Source organism: Heptranchias perlo, chromosome 25 (genome assembly GCF_035084215.1).
Source record: "Heptranchias perlo isolate sHepPer1 chromosome 25, sHepPer1.hap1, whole genome shotgun sequence".
Classification (NCBI taxonomy): Eukaryota; Metazoa; Chordata; class Chondrichthyes; order Hexanchiformes; family Hexanchidae; genus Heptranchias; species Heptranchias perlo.
Genome location: NC_090349.1, coordinates 14271014 through 14290611, shown reverse-complemented (window position 1 = coordinate 14290611; position 19598 = coordinate 14271014). Strand labels below are relative to the sequence as shown.

At 43.8% G+C, this 19598-nt stretch overlaps 1 protein-coding gene across 4 annotated transcripts in view; it reads right to left on the bottom strand.

Annotated features, from left to right (window-relative positions):
• Nucleotides 1–19598, bottom strand: part of hnf1a (HNF1 homeobox a) — a 184462-nt gene that overhangs the window by 98128 nt on the left and 66736 nt on the right. For all 4 annotated transcript variants that reach the window (XM_068005667.1, XM_068005668.1, XM_068005669.1 and 1 more), the window contains exon 5: nucleotides 9675–9832. In XM_068005667.1, coding sequence (XP_067861768.1) covers nucleotides 9675–9832 — 158 coding nt within the window. The remainder of the gene's footprint in view (nucleotides 1–9674; nucleotides 9833–19598) is intronic.

Sequence of the window (19598 nt, the reverse complement as noted above, 5' to 3'; positions counted from 1 at the left end):
AAATTGGTTAGTTTTACATAAAATACCCAAATGAACACCATACAATTTTCACACTGAGATCAGTCAATTTCCTACACTCCTCATTTCATGAAAAAATAATGAAGACAAAACTACACCAATGTTCTAGATATAAGCCAAATTTCAAGCTAGCTATTCCAAAGCTAACTGACCCCACTATTCTGTTATTGGCTGTTCAGGTTCGTTCGCCCATCCTGTCTGTCTCAGAAAGAGAGAGAGAGTGAAAAAGAGACAAAGAGCCACCTCCTTAAGACTGTGGTAACGGGATTTGCCTGCAGAGCAGTCAATCACAGAGGCATTGAATTAGAACCCCTCCCCCCTTAGAGCTGCGGGGAAGCAATACATCTCCCATTGTTTAACTAAGGCAGAACAGCTGGCTATCCAAATTGCAATGGGAACATTCTTTGTTGATAGCCTTAGACACTTGTCAAAGACTCACCATTCCAACTGACTGACATTGTTTCAAAGCTACAGAAACCTGAATAAATAAGCAGTTTCATGGCCAGTGTGTGTCTCTTTGGGTAACTAATTACCACTTCAAAACACCACGGCAACCAGCCTAGTTTCATATCTTCTGGCTTAATATTAAGACAACCAGCTGAATTTAACAGTACAAAAATTTTATCATTCCACAAAATTCAGTTCAAGCAATACAAGTAAAAAGAAAAGAAAGACTTGCATTTATATAGTGCCTTTCACGACCTCAGGACGTCCCAAAGAGGATTACGGCCAATGAAGTATATTTGAAGTGTTTTAATGGAGGAAACACGGCAGCCAATTTGCACACAGCATGCTCCCACAAACAGCAATGTGATAATGACCAGATAATCTGTATTAGTGATGTTGGTTGAGGGATAAATATTGGCCAGGGTGCCAGGGAGAACTCACCTACTCTACTTCGAAACAGTGCCATGGGATTTTTTACATCCACCTGAGTGGGCTGACAGGGCTTCGGTTTAAGGTCTCATCCGAAAAACGGCACCTCCAACAGTGCAGCACTCTTTCAGTACTGGACTGAAGTGTCAGCCTAGATTATGTCCAAAAATTACGGTTGCTATTCACATTATTCAAAATATCTTCTTTCTAAACTTGGTTCAAACTATATTCTGGCAAAAGGATCATAGAACAGTGGAATAGCACACTATCCTTCCACCTCTGAGGTCTGGGTTCAAAACAAACCTAGGCTAATGGATGAAAGCATCAATCTGAATTAAAGAGGCCATGACGATGGTTGATGTGGAAAATGGAAAAGTTCGGACTGATGCAGCATGAGGTTAAGGACCACCAAAGGGGCAGAAGAGAGGCAATAGTTTTCTTATTCCATGGGGTATACCTGACCTGGGAGTGCTTGCTGTAGATAATAGATTCTGAAATAGGAAGATGTTGCATTTCCCAGGCCGAACATCCTTCACCTCGATGAGCACAGAAGTTCACCAAAAGACACAAATTGGAGGGAGGAGAGGAAGAAAAATCTCTTAATCATTCACTTCCTTCAAGATTGGGGTGAGTGATGCATACAAGTATTTTTTTCTCACCAATTTTCTCCCTTCTCCGTCCCTCCCCTCCTTGGCCATTATTGACATCTGAGTCTTGACATCGAATGCAGGCAGGCTATTCGACTGTGAATGGCATCACGGCCGAGCTAGAACCTGTCATCATTCATCATCAGAACTTCGAAATTACTGGACAAGGGATTGATATCAATGGGAAACAGGGGGTTTTGTATTTATAACTTTGTTGAAAAAAGCCTAAAATTGGCTACGTGTATGAATACAGCTTAATTTAAGGAATGATGCACGATACGCGACCAGTTCACCTCCATGTAGCCATCTTTTCTTGCGAAGATGATCAGTTTAGGGTAGAATATCATCCCAATAGCTCTGAGAGGAGAGAAAATTATCTGAAGGGAATGGGGCGGGCTCTCTGCAGCAGGTAAAAATCTAACAAAATCAACTTGGCAACTCTGTAGTTTTCCAAAAAACAACATTGACTGCATTTTGTACCTCAAACTTCTAAGTTAGGCTTTAGGTCTAATCCTTTGGGCCCTGTCTCTTACGGTTAGGCTGAAGCTCATTAATCCAAGTGCAGACTTTTATTTACACTACGTTGTTAATCTCTTATTTCACAAGTGGCTGTTAGTGTTTGTTACGTTCAATTAGAGAGCTGCTAGATCTGAGGAAATGAGGCCACTTAATGCAGGTCGTCCAGGATTGAGCCAAGCTGCACATAGAAATCGTGTTGGCAAACAGGTGACTGGAATGCAAGAACATTGTGAAATAAGCAGGAAATATGTGACCAGGATAGTATGAAAGAAAAATAACTTGCATTTATATAGCGGCTGGCACAACCTCCGGATGCCCCAAAGCACTTTACAGCCAATGAAATACCATTGTAATGTACATGGTAGCCAATTTGTGCACAGCAAGCTCCCACAAACACCAATGAGATAGTCTACCTTTGGTGATGCTGGTTGAGGGATACATATTGTCAAGGACATCGGGGCAAATTCTCCTGCTCTTCTTCAAAATAGTGCCATGGGATCTTTTACCTCCACCTGAGCGAGCAGACAGGGCCTCGATTTACCATCTCATCTGAAAGATGGCACCTCCGACAGTACAGCACTCCCTCAATACTGCACGGGTATGTCAGCCCAGATTTTGTGCTCAAGTCACTGGAATGGGACTTGAACCTACAACCTTCTGACTGAGAGGCAAGAGTGCTACCAACTGAGTAAAGGCTGAATCAACCAGAGGGGAGTGAATCAATTGCCATAACTCACGGGGTGAAATTGTTCCTGTGGATAATTTTAATGACAGGTTGGAATGACAGAAGAACAGCAATCTCACTGATGGTTTGACTAAAATTATCGACAGAAGGAATTTCATTCCCCGTAGCCAGAGCGTGCATGGCCAATTTATGGTGCATTTATATTTCTGAGCTGCTTCCATGTTCCAGTGTCATGCAAACTGCACTGCCATGTTTATATTATGTGGTGGTTTCCATAGCAGCGAGTTCCACTTTAAGACAACTGTGCATACTAAAGTCACTGTTTGTGACTATTTAGCTGGTAGTCATACAGGTTCGTACAGGCAAAGATCATAAAACCACCTCAATAGCGTGCACAGGGCAGACGCGAGCTAATCAACTGCTGCTACCCAAGCAGCAACCATTAAACTCAGCCGCCTACTCCTTTGCTTATAAAGCTTTGCTGTGTCTTTTCATCTTACACCCATCATACGTTCTGCAAGTAAGATTGAACATTTTTATCTAAGAACTCATATATTACAGGGCCATGGGGAAAGAGCAGGGGCGAGTAGGAACAATTGGATAGCTCTTTCAAAGAGCCAGCACAGGCACAATGGGCCGAATGGTCTCCCTCTGTGCTGTATGATTGTATGATGAAACATTCTGGCCCTGAAATTCCACCGGGATTTTCCCAGTCTCCTGCTTTAACTTCGGTGAGAATCTGGTGGAAGCCCCAGAGGCGTCTGCCATTTGCCTGAAGGTTCTGTCTAAGAAGCCAGGAGACCAGGAGAACCTCTATCGAATTTCAGGACCTCTGTCGCAGTTTGCAAACTATTTACAAAACGTCTCTGGGGGTTAACATCAGGACATTGCTCGCCCCCCCATTCCAAAATTTTCTGCACTGTTACCCAAAGCTGAAATGTTCCACTTTAGTCACTGATTGGAGTTCTGCCACTGTGACAGTGTAACTGGGATGGTCCTTTTGACTCCAAAACTGCTGGATGTAATGAGCTAATTTGGTAATGGTGCAAAATGAGCACCTGTGTATTTGCAAAAAAAAACTGTTACTGACATTGCACGGCCCGATTTCAACGGCATCGTTTTATTGCATGTTGGAAACTTCTTCAGTGCCGATCATTAAATCACATCCATCAAACCTACTTTAAAAATGTTTCGATAAACATTGCTGTCAGCACCTAATTCCTGCGGAGGGAGCAGGAAAGAAATAATGAGGGTAATTGCCTGGCACCGGTTTATTCACAGCTGTACTCTGACCTTGTAAGTATTGTATTGTGACAGGAATGCGGTTTCAGGAACACAACCAAGTTCAGCTGTAGCTGTCCAAGTTCTCAAAGCCCAGTGCTGGGTAATATTTGGTTCTGTTCAATTCTGTTGATGTACAGTGTCAGACCTATTCAGCTCGGTTCAGCTCCTGGAACAGGCTGCTCAGAGAACTCAGGTAACTAAAAGTAATTCCTATTGACAACTGCACGGCATCCCTGATTTGAGCCACCCCGCACGTACGAAAGTGCGAGAGGCTTCACCATGTCACGAGTCAGCTTGGTTCAGTTGGTAGCACTCGTGCCCGAGTCGGACGGTTGTGGTTACGATTGCCAAACCAAGAATTTAGCACATAATCCAGGCTGACACTCCAGTGAGGTACAGGGGAGTGCTGTATTGTGGGACGTGCCGACCTTCAAATGAGGCAGTAAGCCCTAGGTCCTGCCTACCTGTTCTACTATTTGAAGATGAGCAGCAAGTTCTCCTGGTGTCCTAGAAACTATTTGGCCCTCCAACAACACCACCAAAAAAAGCAAATTATCTGGTCATTCATATCATTGCTGTTTGTTGGGTATTTATGGGAGCAAAATGGCCTTGTGTTTTCCTATGTAACTCCAGTCCCTGCACTTCAAATTATATCATTTTAAGTGAGGCGTCTTGCAATGTTTCTGAGAAACACAACAGGGCGATATGTAAATGCAGATTTTTCTTTTAATAAAAACTAGCCCTTTAGAATTCAGCAACTTTGTTATTTCAACACACCTACATTACTGACATCCCACTATCCTCCTTGTGACAGAAAAAACAAACAATCTTAAAACTCTCTACTCTTAAATCTGGGCTGAATATATATCATAGAGCTACATTCTAATTAATCGGACACCCTGCCCTTCACCTCTAGAGGTTCTGCAGCGCTGTTGGTGACTGAGCAGCCCATCTGGTTCATCAATGGGATCTGGAAGGCTAGACCTGTCACTGGAGGCTGGGATTCTTCCCATTTGGCTCCAAATAACACTGCAAGTCAAGGCCCTTATGAGTAGCACGGTCCTAGGCGGTCAAGTCAGCAGGAAGCTCACCAGTGGTCTTTGCCAGTAAGCTGCACGGCTTTTGCTGGTTAAGTTCCAGCAGTACCCATACACACAACTTAGGGGTCACGTAGGGATGCTGCCAATCTGGGTTTATATAAGCAGGATGTGTCCCTGCAGGAAGAGAGTGTGTGCTCCATAATTAGGCAAAACAGAAACTCCACGGGTGGAATTTTGGTTTGGGCCTGTTGCGGAGGCAGTGCACACCCGAACCAGGAATTGGTCCTCAGGCCACATCTACATATTCAGTGCGAGCTGCCAGCACCGGTCAGGCCTCCAGAGGCAACTCACCCCACAAGAGAAGTTCATTTCGAGCTGCCTGCCTCGCTGGCAGCGGCCCTCAGGCAAGTTCCGTGACGGGACGGGGGGTTGGAGCAAGCAATGGTGGGGGCGGGGTGGGGGGGGGGGTCGATCACCAGGACTATGGTGTCGGGGGGCACAGTCCTGCTCCTCCTGTCTCCACAGAAAGGTTTAAAAAACAATTAAAACATACTTGTAGTGGCAGGCACAGGGGTCGCTGAAGAACCCTGAGCAGTGGATGCCTGATATCTGTCCCACTCATCAGGAACAAATTTTACACAGGAATCCTTCAACAGGCTCTAGGCCTCTAATTAACATATTCACGGAGCCAAACGCTTGTTTCAGGCAACTGCCCGGGTCGCCTGAAAAATGGGCCTCACAAATTTAGCAGTGGGACCAATGCCTACGCAGATTGGGCGCAGGCCGTTCCACTGCTAAATTGGTGTAGTTTGAGCCCGTTTTACGCCTGAAAAAAGGGTGCAATGCATAGTAATTCCTACCCCTACCTCTGCGGATTTCTTAGTAGTTGGTTTTGGCATGGTGATGGGTTTTCACACCTCCGTGTCAAAGACAGCCTGCTGACTCTTGGAGACACCTGGAGCAATCTATAGTGCAGTCACCCAGTTGGAAGAGCGTAACCAAGCAAGATAAAAAAAAATGATGCGCAAAATATTCGGGGATTTTACACGCCCCTTTTAATTATTTTTGTACCCCCTGGTAACACTATTAGACTGCTTTTAAAGATAAAAAAATGAGGACCGAGCGATCATTTCTTTGGGTCTTTTTATTGGAATTCTGCTTCTATGCTCCCAGTGCACCCTGGAAGCACATGCAGTAAAATTACACATTCTGAGCCATTCATTTTAACCATTCATTTTAATGAACATAAAATCACAGGCTGGGTATGCACAATCTTTTTTAGAAGTGGAATTTTTAGCTCTTTGTTTCTACTAAAATGAAGGGGAAAATCATAGTTATTCTTGGCATTTTGACATTGTTTCCATCCTTATGGATTGTTAAAAAAACACCAACATCAGGGTGCGCGGGGATGTAATTTTAACCCAGTACCGACCGGTAGCAACTGATGGGATGGGATCGGATCAGCCGCCTGTTTTACACCCCTCAACTAACGGAGAGTAAAATCGGGCGGGCTATAAAACAAGCAGCCGTTCCGATGCCATCAGTTTCCCGCCGAGCGGGCCAGGTTAAAGTTATCGCCAGCCCAACTTGCGGTTCTACAGCGTCGTTCACATAACAAACCATCACAAGATGCTTTACCAGGTGGGGAGGGGGAGTTCAAGCAGGAAGTAGGAGGCATATAGGGGAGGTGACCAGAGGCTGGGTCGAAGAGGTGGGTTTTGAAGGTGAAGGAGTTTAGGACAAGAATTCTGAAGTGCAAAGGTCATGCCAGCTGAAGGCTCTGGCACCATTGGTAGAGCAGAGTGAGGGGAAGGAAAAGGATAAACCAGAGTCAGAAGAGTAGTGGGTGAGTGTTGAGACTTCAGGAGGTTGCAGAGGTGGGCGGAGGCTTTCAAAATGAGGATTTTTGAAGTAGATACGGTGAGGGATGGGGAGCGAATGGAGGTTGGCAACGACAGGGGTGATAGCTGTGTGGGACGGCATGGGAAAGGGTATGAGCAATGGAGTTCTGGATGAACAACAGCGACTTCCATTTATACGGCACGCCTCATGTAGAACAAAAACATTTCAGAGTGTTTTCCTAAGAGTACAGGAGGGCCCCGAGAAGGAAAAAGAAAAAGAAAGATTTGCGTTTATATAGCACCTCTCACGACCTCAGGTCATCCCAAAGCGCTTTACAGTCAATGAACTAGTTTTGAAGTGTAGTCACTGTTGTCATGCAGGAAACACGGCAACCAATTTACGCACAGCAAGCTCCCAAAAACAATAATGCGATAATGACCGGACCATCTGTTTTTGTTTAGTGATGTTGGTTGAGGGATAAAGATTGGCCAGGCACTGGGGAGAACTCGCCTGTTCTCCTGTCATCCACGTGAGCAGGCAGACGGGGCCTTGGTTCAACATCTCATCTGAAAGACGGCACCTCCAACAGTGCTGTGAGCCTAGATTTTGTGTTCAAGTCTCTGGAGCAGGGCCTGAACCCACAATTTTTGGACTCAGAGGTGAGAGTGCTGCCACTGAGCCACAGCTGGCACAAAGAAAATGGAGGTAAACTTAGGGGCAGGGGAAAATAAGTCAGAGTCAAAGAAGCTTTTAACTGCTGAACGATGGCTTCAGTGCTTGTGTACCAAGGGTCACGAATCTGAGAGAGGTGTGGGAGCTTAGATCCTTCAGCGGATTGGTTTTACAAGTAGTTTCTACATTATGAGTTTCTGTGTCACTGGTTCACACCTTATGTTAATTACTAATCTTCTCCCCAAAGCATTCTTTACCAGTGGGTTGTCTCACACATAAAAATTTAATGTTGGTGAGAAACTGGTGAGAAATAAAGAAACTAAGAAGAAAACAAGAGGTCTTGAAGGGTTAATGGATTTTCGGAAAAATCTCAAAGGGTTTGAAAAGTTATTCACTGCCCTAATGAACTGTTTGTATCAAGGTTTCAATTCATCGTCCCTAACATCATTATTATTTGTAGAAAATGCATTTATTTGGCCACTTTATCTCTCAAGTTTCTCAATGCCTTTAATAGGCACTCATTACATCTGCAAGGGTGTTTTCCTGGGTCACAGGTTCCTTAGAAACTTCCGACATCAGTAAATAAATAAATAAAGTCGAGACTGCTGGGTTCTCTATTGTTGGTAGAAACCATGGACCAAGGTTATTGAAGGGCAAGGCAGATTCTTACCCCTGAGGTGGCAATCATATGTCTCCTCCTTCAGGACTTTACCACCAACACAAGCTGCTACTGGAGCAGCTTATTTACTGGCTGAAAAAGACCAGCTGCAGTTAGGAAGACCTGGTGTTGGTCTAAACAAACCCAAGTCTTACATCCACTCGGCCACTGGTTTCATGCAACGCTATGGGACTCAATGACCTTAGTTCGATATGTTAGATTTGTTGCGAATTGTTTTATTTCATACTTTATCCCTATTTAAATTCTGAGAATTCTTTTCTTTGTTTTATATCTTTTCACATTGTTTTGGATACTTTTTTTGAACAACATTCTTCCATTTGATGATTGTGGATTTGTGGTCTCATTTATCAAAAATGCGCACTTGTCTCTTCTACTCATTTCTAGAAGAATTACCTTTAAGCTCCTCTTGTGCGATTACCAATAAAGGAAAGGAAAGAACTTGCATTTATATAGCGCTTTTCACAAGCTCAGGACGTCCCAAACTGCTTTACAGCCAATGAAGTACTTTTGAAGTGCGGTCGCTGTTGTAATGTAGAAAATATGACAGCCAATTTGTGCGCAGCAAGCTCCCACAAACAGCAATATGATAATGACCAGATAATCTATTTCCTTGATATTGGTTGAGGGATAAATATTGGCCAGGACACTTGGGAGAACTATCCTCTTCGAAATGGTGCCGTGGGATCTTTTAGGTCCAGCCGAGAGGGCAGATGGGGCCTCGGTTTAACGTCTCATCCGAAAGACGGCACCTCCGACAGTGCAGCACACCCTCAGTACTGCACTGGAGTGTCATCTTGGACACGTCATTGCTTTGACCCTCTTCTAAGGTCCTATTTGGAAGGCCAGTCTTGAATCCATAGTCTTTTGAGCCAGATGCCACACAAAAGGGCAAGATTTGGTAGCTCACAGTGAGGTTAGTCAAGGCGACAGCTGGTGGCAGAGAATCATTTAAACTCCAAATGGAGGAAAGAATGAAAGGCTGGCAGAGCCATTCCTGACCTGGAGGAGTCAACTGATAGGGGCAGAATATGAGGGAGAAGCTTAAGGCCCAGATTATTTGAGTAAAATGCTACTCCAGAGTTATTCAAAATACACCAGAAAATTCACCTGAATATATGACAGTTCAACTTGTGCTCAGTTTAAACTAGCACTGCATCTATAATAATAATAATTACCAAAATTATTATGGATTACAAAAAATAGTAACAGTTCTGGTTGCTGTCCTTTAAGCTTTTGGGTAGAAGAATCATACAGATTTTTTTTTAAAACAACAAAGTATCTATTAAAATGTACAATAAGAGCAAAGTGCTGAGCGTAGGGCCTGTGGAGTAATTACATGCTGACAAGACACACCTTTGTCTCTCTGGTGACAGCATCATCGATCGTGATTCTATCATTCCTAACGCACTTACCAATTTGGTGTCCGTAGTCAACAAACTATGGCTTGGTTCCAGACCCGGAGGAGAAACAGGTTGGAGTATTGTATGAGTTGTCACCATAGTGCTGTTGCCATGGTGACTGACAGATGGAGGCCCAACATCATTGGATGCTTGCTGCCCATATCTTACTCCTGTCATGAGAAAAGAGAAGAGAAATTAGGGAACTTTTTGAAAAGCACTTATCACGAACAGGAAGTATCAGTTCTATAGACGTCTTGTGGGAATGATGGATACTGAGGGTCAAATGTTGAGCATAGTGCTTTCTTTTAGTTATCAAGACATTCAAATGCTGTAGGAAAATTGGCCATATCACTGGCCATATTATTTAATTTTTATAACCTTCAAGTTACTTCTCAATAAACTTGTTATGACGCAGCCATCAGTCTCTCAGTGTGGATGTCACCGGGAGGTCAACTACACTGAGCAATAACATCCACTAGAGTTGCTGCCAGCAATATCCTCGATCAAATATGGAATAATATCAACCCAAGCACAACTTGCATTTATATAATACCTTATAAATATCCCAAGGGGCTTTGCAGAGGGGGGGAAATGTAAATACAATAGATGAATGAATAGATGCTGAGCCATGGTGGGAGAGTCAGGAGAGGTTCCTCCAACTGTGACCTCTTGTGCATCCCCCACATTCTTCGCCCCACCATTGGCGGCTGTGCCTTCAGCCATCTAGGCCCTAAGCTCTGGAATTCCCTCCCTAAACCTCTCCACCTCTCTCTCCACTTTTAAGACGCTGCTTAAGGCATTTTCAAAAGGCATTCGATAAGCTGCTACATAAAAGGTTGTTACGCAAGATAAGGTCTCATGGCGTTGGGGGTAACATACTAGCATGGATAGAGGATTGGTTAATGGACAGAAAAGTGAGAGTAGGGATAAACGGGTCATTTTCAGGTTGGCAGATTGTAATTAGTAGGGTACCACAAGGATCGGTGCTTGGGCCTCAGCTATTTACAATCTATATTAATGACCAGGATGAAGGGACCCAGTGTAATGTATCCAATTTTGCTGACGATACAAAGCTAGGTGGGAAGGTAAGCTGTGAAGAGGACACAAAGAGTCTGCAAAGGGACATAGACAAGTTAAGTGAGTGGGCAAGAAGGTGGCAGATGGAGTATAATGTGGGGAAATGTGAGGTTATTCACTTTGGAAGAAAGAATAGAAAAACAGAACATTTTTTAAACAGTGAGAAACTATTAAATGTTGGTGTCCAGAGAGACTTGGGTGTCCTCAAACAAGAAACACAAAAAGTTAGCATGCAGGTACAGCAAACAATTAGGAAAGCAAATGGCATTTTGGCCTTTATTGCAAGGGGGTTGGAGTACAAGAGTAAGGAAGTCTTACTACAATTGTACAGGGCTTTGGTGAGATCTCACCTGGAGTACTGCGTACAGTTTTGGCCTCCTTATCTAAGGAAGGATATACTTGCCTTGGAGGCGATGCAATGATGATTCACTAGATTAATTCCTTTGATGAGAGGGTTGTCCTATGAGGAGAGGTTGAGTAGAATGGGCCTATACTCTCTGGAGTTTAGAAGAATGAGAGGTGATCTCATTGAAAAATATAAGATTCTGAAGGGGCTTGACAGAGCAGAGGCTGAGAGGTTGTTTCCCCTGGCTGGAGAATCTAGAACTAGGGGACATAGTCTCAGGATAAGGGGTCGGCCATTTAAGACTGAAATGAAGAGGAATTTCTTCACTCAGAGGGTTGTGAATCTTTGGAATTCTCTACCCCAGAGGGCTGTGGCTGCTGATTCACTGAATATATTTAAGGCTGAGATAGATAGATTTTTGGACTCTAGGGGAACAAGGGATATGGGGATCGGGCGGGAAAGTGGAGTTGAGGTTGAAGATCAGCCATGATCTGATTGAATGGCAGAGCAGGTTCGAGGGGCTATCTGGCCTACTCCTGCTCTTAATTCTTATGTTCTTATGTTCTTAAAACCTAACTCTTTGACCAAGCGTTTTGTCATCTGTCCTAATATCTCCTTTGGCTCAGGGTCAATTTTCTTTTTTCTAATTATGCTCCTGTGAAGCGCCATGGGACATTTTACAATGTTACAGGAGCTATATAAATGCAATTTGTTGTGAAATAAATTTGAGCCAGTTCTTAGTTGGTGCAGGTCCACAGCACCAAGCTACCCACAACTCAAACAAATTGGTATCAAAATCATTGAATGAGAAAATTGACATGGTGTATGGGAAATGTAAATATCACATTGGTACAATAGCAGTTGTCATTCTGACCTCTGGGTGAAGGCACATTGCAGGTGCAGAATAGAGGAAGCATCACTCAGCATCTACCCATGTGGTGCCTGACTTGAAAGTGCATGATGCTGACACTGGTGATAAAAGTAGGGATGGTTTGGCCTTGATCAGCACCAAAATTACTAAAAGATAAATTTCAAGAAATTAAAATAGAATTTTGTATAACGCGAATGAGTGCTTTCTCCAAATGACGAAGTTTATAGGCAATGCTCTAAACTGAGTTTCTCTCCACTTCAAATGTGAAAGAACTGCTATACTCTCTTTTGCAGGTCCCCAGTCTTATTTCACAAGATCACAAGATGAGGGAGGCCAATTGGCCCATCTTAGTTCATCCATCCAGGAATACTCTAAAGGCTCCCCATTGCAGCATCCAAATAGTTCTTAAATCATTCCAGGATTGTCCATTCTATGTATTGATTGCTCTTCATGTGAAAAAGGACTCCCTGATATCAGTCCTAAATTAGTTTTTTATTAGATTGAATTTGTGACCCCTTGTTCTATTCTCGCAGTGTGATTTAAAGTGATTTTCTGGATTTACCTTTTCCGTACTATTCACTATCCTATAAAAGATCACCTCTCAGATACCTCCTTTCAAGCCTGAAAATCCCAAGTCACTCTAGTCTTTCCTCATAATGCAGACCTCTAACACAAGGCGGCCAGTCTTGTTATTAGGTGGCTGAAGTATCTGCACGTTAATTGTGCCCACGCTGGTGAAGATTTGATGGTATTGGAGGGACCCCCTCCTACACACACTGAGGAGTTAATTGAACGTGACTCAGAATTAAGTACAATGGCTTGTCAAGCAGAATTAAAAAGTACAAACAAAAGCCATATATGGGATGCTGAGCTGATGTCAGCAAGTTCCAGTTCTCGTATCTAAGCCCCATAACTCTGAAGGTGTGAAGTAATATTACTGCTAAATAATTCTTGAAAATGTAAGAAAGCTCTCAGCTTGCATGGCACTAAGGGTTGGCACACAGATGGCTTCAATACCCCTGGATTAGGGAGGGGAAAAACTTCAGCCAGGGTGCCCACTCCTAATCACCATCCAGTGACCCCTGTAGGACATATGCATCGGTGAACATTGGGTGAGGGCAGGATCGGGATTTTGGCTGTGATGGCACCCACAGTAAAATAGCTTTCTGGCACTCGGCATCTAGGTTTACCTATCAAGAATGGCCACAGGATTATGAGCTAGAGGGCTGCTAACACCCATGGGACCATATGCCAGCATGAGTCGACCACCTTCAGGAGCAGAGAGGAGAAACTGGAGTGAGCAAGAGTCTTAAATTAGAATATGTAAGAAAGTGTAAAACCAGAAAAGGACATGGGTTCAGCAAGCTTGCTCCTCCAACAAAGCATGTACAATCTGGCCTGTCCTGGACTCTCCCTAATTTATCATTTTAGATGAGCAAAAAATAGAAAGAAAAAGCTCTAAGATGTCTTCTCATTGACCCTTAAAGGCAACTGAGCAAAATGCAGCACTATATCCACCTAACACCATTCAGTCCTGCCTTGTTACTTTACACGGGCTTTGTTTTGATCCCAGTCACAGTGCTTTACAATGAATTTGATTATCTGTGCCGATACCTATGGCTGTAACCTCAATGCCTTGCTGCCAGGAGGGTGAGGTTGATGGGAGGAGGTGTGCCAAATGAAGCTCATCCCTCTAGTCTAGTCATCTCCAGCCTAGCGTCCAACCGCCTAGTGTCTATATCCTCATGGAAGATAATTCGAAAGATATACCAGCGTTTTTGTAAAAAAAATGTTTTTCTAATATCTGTTTTAAATTTGCTTTTCACTAATTTAAGTTTATGTTCTCTGGTTTGTAGTAATATTCTGGGTTCATCTTATCGAAACCAGTGAGGGGATGCTGGGGAGTGAGACTGTAGGCAGGCACTGGAAAAGGCTGGTACTGTAGGCCGTGTTCAATCTTCTTCTGGGTGGCCTGTTGTTTTTTCAGTTTACTGTTTTTATTTAATTCCACGCCACCAGTTGCTCAGTGTGTAGAATTTTGCCTCTTTAGCGAGAGGGGCTGTGAGTGTCATGTTCAACGGGCTGAATTTTCAATGGCCTCTGTTGCCATTGTTGACAATGCTAAGTGCCATTCTGTGCAGTGTGGCACAAAAAGTTAGGTCTTGTTGGATGGGTCAAGGCCTAGTTTTGTGCTGCTGAATGAATAATATAATCATAGCATCATTACAGCACAGAAGGAGGCCATTCAGCCCATTGAGCCTGTGCTGGACTATTAGTTTCTAAATTGAAATGTGTCTCTGGGACTTTGCACAACATTTCCTCCCCAGTCAAGGACCATCCAAAAACAAATTGTTGAAACCACCACATTAGGAATTGAGCGGCTTGGGGTCAGTAAGTACTTTTTTTCCTCCTCGTTATTTTCTCGACAAATTTTCTCCTCTAATTTTCTCCCTTCACCTCATCTCCTGAAGGCATTGACTTCCTCTGGTTATAGTTCTATGGACACGGGGGGCCACCCCATACCCCACTATTATTGTGTGAGCCTGAACAGTGAATGCCAGCGACTATCCAACGTCACAGCTGGGCCCCATCCAGCCCTCGGCCAGTGTCTTCACAGTGCACTTCTCGTAGGGTTGCTATATATTGATCAGGAACTGGAATTTTTGGGAATTTTTTCTCTTCCCCGCACTCAGTTTTAGTGCCCCAGTCACTATTCTTTTTTTAAAATTCGTTCATGGGATGTGGGCGTCGCTGGCAAGGCCAGCATTTATTGCCCATCCCTAATTGCCCTTGAGAAGGTGGTGGTGAGCTGCCTTCTTGAACCGCTGCAGTCCATGTGGTGAAGGTTCTCCCACAGTGCTGTTAGGAAGGGAGTTCCAGGATTTTGATCCAGCGACGATGAAGGAATGGCGATATATTTCCAAGTCGGGATGGTGTGTGACTTGGAGGGGAACGTGCAGGTGGTGTTGTTCCCATGTACCTGCTGCTCTTGTCCTCCTAGGTGGTAGAGGTTGCGGGTTTGGGAGGTGTTGTCGAAGAAGCCTTGGCGAGTTGCTGCAGTGCATCCTGTGGATGGTACAAAATGCAGCCACTGTGCGCCGGTGGTGAAGGGAGTGAATGTTTAGGGTGGTGGATGGGGTGCCAATCAAGCGGGCTGCTTTGTCCTGGATGGTGTTGAGCTTCTTGAGTGTTGTTGGAGCTGCACTCACCCAGGCAAGTGGATTCCATCATACTCAAGCTGAAAGCAGCTGTTCACTACAGACCAGGAATCAAACTTGGAACCTTCTCAAGTCTGCGTGATTCAGAATTGGAAACTTTACTTCTGCTTCATCAGGACGGCCTTGTCTGTATGTTTTAATACCTTTAGTAATGGTGCATCATATTGTACTATCACATCAATTACATTACTCACTTCTGACACCCATAGAGAGTAAAGTTCCTTCTACCCTGCCTCAGCCCCAACCTCAATAGAGCACCTTCTACTGCACCAGTGTGGTATTTGTACCCATGCCAACCATCCTCAGGCTTCTCTGAATGACATTGCCAATTAGTGCCAATTTTGTACTGTAGGTGCCACGTCCTTGAGGAATTGGATTCAGATTGCACAAGTAGATTTCACACAGGATTTCTATAGCTAGCAGACAGAAGAGACTTTTATCCTGGGCTGGATTTGAACTCCCATCCCAGAGATGAAAGGCCAGTGTCTACCCTACTGCAATGCTCAGTTCCCCGATTAACTACGCAATAAATTTAAAATAGTCCACGTATTGAATACATTTTATCTCCTAACACAGGTTGAGTCAGTAAAGATGAGCAGTTTCTATGAATGTAAGCAATAAGGATGGGCCTTTGAGTTTGGATATCGCTGTACAACAGACCTTAGCAATTAGAAGAAATTCCACCTTCCCAGTTCTGAAGCTAATTAATCAGCTAATGTACCTGGATTCATAAATAAACCATTTTTACAATTTCACATAAATACACATTTTATGCCAATAGGAAATTAATTTATCAAGTGGCCTACTTCAACAAAGTTAGCAAAACAATTTGGCATTTGCCAAATTGCAAAGAGGCTAAAACCAAGCAGAGAAGTACAGTAGTGTAATGAAAATGAGCAGTGGTGATCGGCAACACCACCTCACAAAATACGGCAGCACTGAATTTACATATATGTCTGTAAAAGGGTCAGCATTGGTGTAGGTCTCTGAAAGGGAGATTACCGGAATAATGAAAGGTGGATTAACAAGCTTTTAATTATCTGGATGACCTATTAACATAGTTCCCGGAGCTCAGACATTCTGAGAAATGTCAGCGTGCTATCATGCAAATGTGAATGTTGGCATTTCTACACATTGCTTGTAGAAGCAGAATCACTTCAACAATATAGAGAATAGAACCCATCGATAGGGATAATTTTATTTATCCCTGCACTCTTTTGCTGTTCTCTTCTTTTTTGTCCTTTTTGTCGGTGTTCTTCAGTCTGTTTTAGTCTTGTTTTCAGGTAGTACTTTTATCTTTCCTCCCTCCTATTTCTGTCAGGTACTGATCTTTCATTATGTCCTCCTCTCTCTTTCTTTTCAGTGCCACCATATTGATACATCGCTGATGTTGACTGTTTAGTAGAAAAAGGATGGCAATCGCCTGCTTACAAAACCATTCACAGTTGATCAGCAGGTACTTCCTTTTACTGTCAGCCTTTTTGTGTGTTTTTGAATCACTTCTTGTGTAAAATGAGATGGGGTGCAGAATGGCAAATTAAATTACTCTTGCCAGGTTGACAATGTTTCTCCCTGTTTCTGCCAAATATCCTATCTGACCTCTTTCTCTCTTGAAGGCGTTGACTCCTTGCTGGAGTGCGATTCCACGTCATCGGGCACCCTCACGTCCTGTATTTTGCCCATGTGGCCATTCTTCATGTGTAAATCTAGACAATAAGGGGGTAACTTTAACCTAACTTGTTGGGCGAGAAACCCCCAGGATCGGGTGGAATGTCGGTTTTACACTTCGTCCAATATTACTCTCCCCTGACATCAATGAAGGGTAAAATCGGATGGGGTGTAAAAGCAGCATCGCACCCGATCCTGTCAGTTTGCTGACGGGGTGGGTAAGGTTAAAGTTGCCCCCGCACAGTATATCAGCAGGTTATTTTACCACAGGGAGTGGGCAGAGGAGGTTTCAAAGCCAAGCCTGATCCTGTCTCCCCAAACTCCACCACACATGCACCTCCAGCATGGGTCACTGGCCAGCAATCAGGACTCTGTTAATTCATCACTCCCTGTGTCACGAAGGCAGAACCCAACGACAGTGCCCCTACCACTGAGATCAGCCATCTCATCACAGACCAGGGGTTGAACCTGGAACCTTCCTAGTCTTATTTATAGTTCAGTTACTCACCACCTGAGCCAGCTGAGCCAAAGTGCGGCTCTAAGAATTATTTTTAAAAGGTAAATGCCTTTGATGTCAAAGGAACCATGAAGTGTAATCACTGTTGTAATGTAGGAATCGCAGCAGCCAATTTGTGCACAGCAAGGTCCCACCAACAGCAATTAAATAAATGACCAAATAATCTGTTTTAGTGATGTTGATTGAGGGGTAAATATTGGCCAGGACACTGGGGAGAACTCTCCTGCTCTTCTTCAAATAGTGTTATGGGATTTTTTTATATCCACCTGAGAGGACATCGCATCTGAAAGCACTCCCTCAGTACTGCACTGAAGTACCAGCCTAGATTATGTGTTCAAGTCCATGGAGTGGGACGTGAGCCTACAGCCTTCTGACCCAGTGGCGAGAGTGCTACAACAACAACTTGCGACAAACATCCCAACGCACTTCACAGGAGCGATTATCAAACAGAATATGACACCGAGCCATATAAGGAGATATTAGGACAAAAGCTTAGTCAAAGGTTTTAAGGAGGTGAGAGAGGTAAAGAGGCAGAGAGGTTTAGGGAGGGAATTCCAGAGCTTAGGGCCTAGGCAGCTGAAGGCACGGCTGACAATGATGGAGCGATTAAAATCAGGGATGCGCAAGAGGCCAGAATTGGAGGAACTCAGAGATCTCGGAGGGTTGTAGGGCTGGAGGAGGTTAAAGAGATAGGGAGGGGACAAGGACACTGAGCCACTGCTAACAAATGCAGTAACTTTCACCACAGAGTGCACGTTTCTCTGTCAGTTTCTCTAATCACCAGCAATTTAATTTTAATCAGCTGTATATTTTAAAGTGCCTGTGTTCCGCCTTTCTAAATCTGCCTAAGAGTGAAGGAAGTTTCCAGCTGGTCTCTTTCTTTGTGTCTCTGTTTGTCTGTCTGTCTGTCTGGCTCTCTCGATCCTTGTCTGATTTTCTCTCTCTGCCTGTGCGTATCTTTGTCAATAAATGAACATCTCTGGGAAATAGGCTTCTGATCAAAATGGACATCAAAAAAAGTTCTAAACAACAACAACAGCAACTTGCATTTATACATCGCCTTTAATGCAGCAAAACAGCCCAAGGCACTTCACAGGAGCGTTACCAGACAAAAATTGACACTGAGCCAAAGAAGGAGACATTAGGACAGGTGACCAAAACCTTGGATAAAGAGGTAGGTTTTAAGGAGGGTCTTAAAGGAGGAGAGAGAAGCAGAGAGGCAGAGAGGTTTAGGGAGGGAATTCCACTGCTTAGGGCCTAGGCAGCTGAAGGCACGGTTGCCAATGGTGGAGCGAAGGAAATCGGGGATGCGCAAGAGGCCAGAATTGGAGGAATGCAGAGTTGGTGATTTATCTTGTTTTGAAATATTAAGGATCGAAAATCATAATTAATGTTTACGTCTTTCGCAAAGCTTCAACTTTCACTGAACATTCTCTCCACAAATTCCTACTGTTGCAGGTTGGAAGCTTTCTCCATAGTGCACACGTCCAGACTGTGGCATGCTGGGAACTATAGCCACAGGTGCACGCTGGGAGTAGGTTTGTTAAGTATCTTCAGCTGTCAGTGATGGCTCGTGGAAGAATATGAACTCAACCCCGAGACTTCCAATAACTAGGTTATCGCCACTCAATGATATAAGACAATTCGATAGGTAAGTTTAATCATAGTGGAAAATGTATATTTTTATGATTTTATTATTTTAGAAATATTTCTTTTTAATTACTCCTCACTGAAACCAAAAATATATTTTCTGTACGAATGAATACATCTTTATGGCATCAGAGCGATTTGCACTAAAAATTTTAAAACTTCCACAATTGCATTTTCTTAGACATTCTGGGAGTGAAACTGAACAGCAGAGGCCTGGCGCCGGCTGCATTCAGGGCAGCCCAATTTCGGGAAGGGGTCCTGAAACAGGTCTTGGGCCACCTATTTACATATGCAAAGGGCCTAACCCCTGTTTCAGGCGCGGGCCTTGGACGCCTATACTTTAGCCGTTACCAATATGGTGGGCGGCACACTTCCGGCACGGAATATGCGTGCGCGCACCACCCGCCATATTGGACTCTTAGGCGTCCATTTTACACCTGTAAATGGAGGTTTTTATGTTCCAGTGTATGCTAATGAGATTCTCAGGAAATTTGAGCTTAATTCACCGATGGGAAGATCGGTGTAAATTTCAGCATAACCGGCAGAGTTTCAGGAAATTATGGGCCATCTCTTAGCCGCACAGAACAGG